Source organism: Eleginops maclovinus, chromosome 17, assembly GCF_036324505.1.
Source record: "Eleginops maclovinus isolate JMC-PN-2008 ecotype Puerto Natales chromosome 17, JC_Emac_rtc_rv5, whole genome shotgun sequence".
Lineage (NCBI taxonomy): Eukaryota > Metazoa > Chordata > Actinopteri > Perciformes > Eleginopidae > Eleginops > Eleginops maclovinus.
Window position 1 is genome coordinate 956,872 of NC_086365.1, and position 6,000 is coordinate 962,871.

Consider the following 6,000-nt stretch of genomic DNA (forward strand, 5'->3'; position numbering starts at 1 on the left):
ATAGTTAGCTGGCATGCTACTGTACTGACACATATCTAAACTCGCTGAAGTATAGACCACTCATGTTGGCTGTCTCCACAACCACTTTTCTCAGTCAGATTAGTTGAGCCTCCTACTTTTTATCCATGCTGCAAAGTATCACTACAGCATATTATTGCACCATGCCGGTCTCCATTCTTTTTACATTTGATTCCCTATCACATCACGTAATATCATTAGGTGTTGCTTGCCCCCTCTGGTTTGATAACACCCTGTAGTGTGTGATGCGACACCATTCTCAACTCTTGGTTGTGTCTTTGAGATAAGAGACAAGAGCATCTTTTTATGTGTTGTGCATTCACATTTTAAAATTGCTTAATTTAAGTTGGATTTGTAAACCTATTTAGCCTGTTCTGACTCCCCATCGCTTGAGAATGACAGACAAATACTGCAGTAAAATGGCCCTTTAACACTTGCTTGCCTCTCAGAGTGTCTGCAGTTAAGCTGTGCTTCTGCTGAACGGTTAAACGATATGGATCTAAAGATATTTTGAGGGAAAGAGCAGGGGGTGGGTTTGTTCTGGAGTAAATAAGTGACTTTCTACTCATAAGTTTGGTTAGGGATTAGTTCAGCTCAACTCTGTATAGTAGTATGTCAGTGAGAGTGCTGTCCCTGCACAGGATGTGTTGCATCAGATTTGATTTCATGATGAATATACTGAGCGAGATGAGGATTATGCAAACTCTTGTTTTGGTTAATTATACCTTTTCCTGTGTTTTGTTGAAGAACATTGTGATTATAAATATGTAAGGGATAATGTGCAGCGAGGCGGTCATTATGGGGAAAAGAACACGCTCATTATCAGTGTTAGAGCCATTTCTGTGTTTAATTATAAATTATTATTTAATAATTCATTTAGGTCCTAACACATTCTTTCTATTTATAACTTGAATTAAATGCAATAGTCCAAGAATAATTTGGATTTAGCGGGACCAGACCTTACATAAGGAAGAGGTGGGACTGAGCCTCGGAAACGGGGAATCGGGACAGTCTTCGACCTCGCGGTACACTTATAGTTTTTGTATTTGTTTGTTTAACTTGTGGAAAAGGAAAGTAAATCTGCCAAAGGAAGGCAAAAGAAATCAGTGCATGCAGAGCTTTATTTGTACATGTGTGAGTCAAGAAGCAAAACCCACATGGTTTTTTGTGACTGTTCAAGTCTGTTCACAGTTTCTGTTCCACTAACAATTCCTGAAACCCTACAGAGCACAGACCCTGTTCCTGTTAGTGTTTACTTCCTGTCTGTGTTCTTCTGGTGTTTTTACCTCTTTTCCTTTCTCTTTCTTGATCCTCCTTAACAACGGTCATTATAGTCCTTGACAGACGTCAGTACTACTGTATTAACAATCTGTCACATGTTCAAATTGACCAATAAGAATCGAGAATTCAACTAAGCCGTGTAATAAATACAAATAATGCTTAATTAACTGAATATGGTATTTGTGTCATACAATTCTGGTTTCTATTTAGCTATACACTACGCTTAAAATCACACCAAAGGATAGACTGGTAACATCTTCTATAAGTATTAGAGGTCTTAACCTTATGTGTTATTTTCGTCATTGAGTCAATAGAAAAGCAATTCTTCTCTCTTAGCTGCATAGCTGGGAGAAAAACCAGGGGGTTTAACGTAAACTTGCAAAAGTAAACTCAGAAAGAAAGGGTGTATTGTGTCCAGCAGCGGGTTGCAGTGGGGTGTTACAAGACTTATGTTTGAGTCTTTAATCCTGCCAGGGAGCATACAGAGTTTATGTGGCGTAACAATAGTTGTATCAAGGAGTTGGACCACATGAAGGAGAGGGATTTTTTTTTTTTTTTATCACTAAGCAGACTGAAATGTCAATTACCAATGTCTTCTGCACTCAATCCCATCAAATAAATCACAGTATGGGTCATAGTCAAAGTTGTAAAGTCATTAAATAAACACTGTTGTTCAGGAAATATATGTATGACGTTTATTTGTAAATTTGCAAACACACTGGTTAGTTTAAGAGAACAATAAATGCATTCTATCATCTGTGCTGCTGAAGTATTGAAGCTCAGCGCAGGTTCAACCAGGAACATCGTCTTTATATCTGTCATTCACATACAGTCAAGTCCATAAATATATGGACATTGACACCATTTTCATTATTTTGGCTCTGTACCCCACAACAATGGATTTTAAATTAAACAATAAATATGTACTTTAAGTGCAGACTTTCAGCTTTATTTTGAGGGTATTTACATCCAGATCAGGTGAATGGTGTAGGTATTACAACACATTTTAATGTGTCAAAATAAAGCTGAAAGTCTGCACTTAAAGCACATATGGAGTTTTTGATTTCAAGTCCATTGTAAGGGTGTACAGAACCAAAATAATGAAAATTGTGGAAATGTCCAAAAATGTATGGAACTGACTGCATTTCCATCTCACTACGCTCACCATCTCAATCAGCAAATCAGGGGCGTTCACTCCCCAGCTAAACCTATCACTTCGCCTCTATTCCCACAAGTGAATGACAGCGCATTGTTAAACCTTTGAATCTCCCCTCCTCACGGCTGTCATTGCAGGTGACTCGACGCAGCCCACCTCCACCCCTTCCACCTCCCGTTCCTCTGAATCCAGGCTTCACGTCAAGCTTAAACCACTCGTCTTCAGACCGACAGGGGGGGTTTAACGGCTCGGTTTTCCCCCTCCCGATTGATATTCCCGCACAACAACCAAACACCTTTACTTCATCTGTGTATTCTTATCAATAAATATATATTGTTACATCAAAACAAGTCTCTCCTGATGGAACTTTTTCTAAGCATAGATATGAGTAGTTGTACACACCTTCATGAGCTGACCATCTCCCGTCCCGATGAAGAACACTATCCAGGCCTTCTCTCTCACTGCCAGCACAGAGGTCATGTGTTTCTGCCTGAACCGCAACATCTTTGGCGTCAATGTCTTTGCCTGAAAGACATTCATCATCAAGCTTGAATCCAACAGGTGTTTATTGATTGATGAAGAGCAGAGCTTTGAATATATACACTTGAAATTGCCGATCAATCTCAGTTAAATGCATTGCTAGGTCACTAGGTGTAGTTGCAGTAAATCACATGTATGTATTTGAAATGTTAACATGTCATAGTGTCGTTGAACATGAGCTGCAACAAGTGTATATGATCTGTATATGACATATCATTTATTTGGGTACATATCCCATTCAACATTACCTTTATTTAAATATCTACCAGGTCCAAAGAGTGAAGCTGACATACCCCAAACTTGTTTGCTCACCAAAAAACAATTCATTTTATAGATTAAATGAATTTGGATTATACTTGGAGACAAATTAAGAAAAATAAATAATGTTGCAACAAATAATGGACAACAAGAATGTGTTAACATTTACATTTCCAATAAGTCGCCACTATATTTGCCACTGTTACCGCTAACTGTATCTTATTAAGTATATAAATGGAATGCTAACTAATGTGCTGATAATGAATTAATACCTTTGTAGGTGAAACGAGTGCAGTGGCAGTAAGCAGTCAACTCCATAAGAGCCTCACAAATCTACAACTTTCCTTTAATAACATAAAATCATAAAATAATCAGATCAGGACGACCTGTAGTACTTTCTTCCTATACAGTTTATATAGAATGCCATTTTAAAATACTTTTAAATAATCATATTTTTGTATTACGTTACTTTTGGTAATACTTGAGATCGAGTAGAAACTTGACTTATGTGATTAAATCTGGCATTGTTTTTTTTAGCGTCTTATACATCTTTCATTTGCCCTCAAAACATTTGAAGTCTTTAATTCAATATCCATCCATCCATCTTCTCCCGCTTATCCGTCAGGGTCGCGGAGGTAACAGCTCCAGCAGAGAGCCCCAAACGTTCCTTTCCCTAATGAATGTCTAATATTATCATTATTGTTTGTAATATTAGTATTAGTTGTATAGTAGTAGTCGTGTTATATTGTTTTTCCCAGGGGTGAAACATGTACCACACTGATACCCCGTTCCTCTCTAATAAGGACCCACCGACTTCCCCGACTTCATTGTGTTGCACACACTGCAGAAGTCCGGATCTTCATCCGCCTTTATGCTTAGATCCGGGCTGATGTCAAACAGAAGCAGCTCGGTGTTGGTCTGTCCTCCGTCTACACTGAACACGCCGCTCCACAGAACTGGAGCCCCCCCCGGGATCACAGAAGAGGAGAGGAGTCTGCCGCCTTTCCATGTATTATTGGAGAGGCTGAGTCTCGCGCCCCGCAGAGACTCCACAGTCTGCTTTTTGGTTGCTTTACCCTCGAGCCAAATGAGACGGACTGTGTTGCTTGAGGGCAAGTTGGAGAAAATATAAATGATGGAATTGATCTGAAATCCATCTACAAACTGCACACTGCCCTCCCGTTTGATCACATGGGTATTGTGCTCGCCAACAGTAGAAAAAATAAATCCTCGCTGGCTTTGTTTGGTATTATGAAGGTTCACCTCTTCTGCAACAGACGAACAGCTGCTCCCTGTGGATTTTGTTTCGTCTTGCTGTAAGGCGGCCAGAATGTAAGGATTTGTTTCCTTCTCATTCACCAGGAAGCCGACAGACGAACTGTTGCGCAATAGAGACCCCACCTGGATGTGCTCGCTGTACAGAACATTGGAAATGTTGTTCAGTTCCAACACCTCGCAGTACCCACACTCGATAACACCGCAGCTGATCAGAGTGCCATTTATAACAAACGGCAACAATATGTTGACGCTGAAAGATGCATTCAATTCCTTTGTCTCAGAATCCCGGTAAAATTGCGCATCGTTCGTCTGACGCCCACCTGTCAGGATCCCTCTGAGGGTCAGATTTTGAACCAAAGTCAGGTCGTGGTTCAGCTGGTACAGCCTGTCTTCTGCTGCAATGTAAACCGTATTGGTGGCCACGGCGAAGTGGCGGATGTGTGTGTCAGTAGTGAAGCCTCCGTCCTCCTCCAGGCACCAACTCGGTTCTCCCCAGAGAGTAGACAACAGAAAAGGCAACAGGATCATCTTGTTGCAGGGGTGGCAGCAGCACTCTTACACACTGACTGTCCTCATGGCGCTCTGCTCTCCTCCACAGTGTCAGAGGCTGTGCGTAAAAGCGCAATGCCTGAAAGGAGAAGTGCTGAGAGTGGGAGGGAGCGAGTTCAGCGAAACCGAAAATTAAGACTTTTTAACTGTTTCTGAGATATGGTTTTGCAACATTACAGCTGCAATTGGCATTTGTGATTTAAAATAGAGTAAACCACAGTTAAATTCTCTCCACAGAACCAGCGAGACGATCGAACTGGTGTTAAACTTTCTTGCTCGCCTCCCTGACCATATTGGAGGAATACAGGAGGACTCTGCAGTCTTCCAGGGCTGAAGCAACAGGCTTCAGGTTCGATAACCAGCTTTCAAAAACGTCAGACTATCTGTGACTCGGTTATACAGCTAATTGTTTTCAAACGACAGCTAAGGACACATCTTTTTATTAGACACCCCCCTTTTTAAATGGTCATTTAGTCATTATTATTATTATTGTTGTTGTTATTGTTATTATTATTATTATTATTATTATTATTATTGTTGTTGTTGTTGTTGTTGTTGTCATTATTATGTATTGTTTTATTTATTATAGATGTATACTAATATTATTTATTTACAGTTTTATTGGCGCCATTTCCTTTTAAAATGGCCCTTTAATCTTTTAATCATTACTAAAATTATAATTACATTTTTATTATTTTAGTAAACTTTTTTATTTTAAAGTGTCTTTTAATTTATTATAGCTATTCATTTTGTCTTCCTTTATTTTTTCAATACGGATCATTATATATTTTATTGTATTAATTGTTTTGATCATAGCTTCTCCTCTCTTGTGTCTCCAAAATTATCTTACCGTTTGATCTGAGGAGAATTTATAGTTCTGTTTTAATTTGTATTGTGTGCCAATAAATTAATGCACTTTG

The 6,000-nt window shown here is 39.2% G+C and overlaps 1 protein-coding gene across 1 annotated transcript in view; it reads right to left on the bottom strand.

Annotated features, from left to right (window-relative positions):
• The window catches only part of plxnc1 (plexin C1), a 33,655-nt gene extending 28,512 nt beyond the window's left edge, over positions 1 to 5,143 (bottom strand). Inside the window, exons 1-2 of the mRNA XM_063905914.1 lie at positions 4,064 to 5,143; positions 2,858 to 2,980 (exon numbers count right to left, since the gene is read on the bottom strand). Of these exons, the coding sequence (XP_063761984.1) occupies positions 2,858 to 2,980; positions 4,064 to 5,059 (1,119 nt within the window). The 5' untranslated portion in view covers positions 5,060 to 5,143. The remainder of the gene's footprint in view (positions 1 to 2,857; positions 2,981 to 4,063) is intronic.
• Between the last annotated feature and the right edge of the window lie 857 nt (positions 5,144 to 6,000).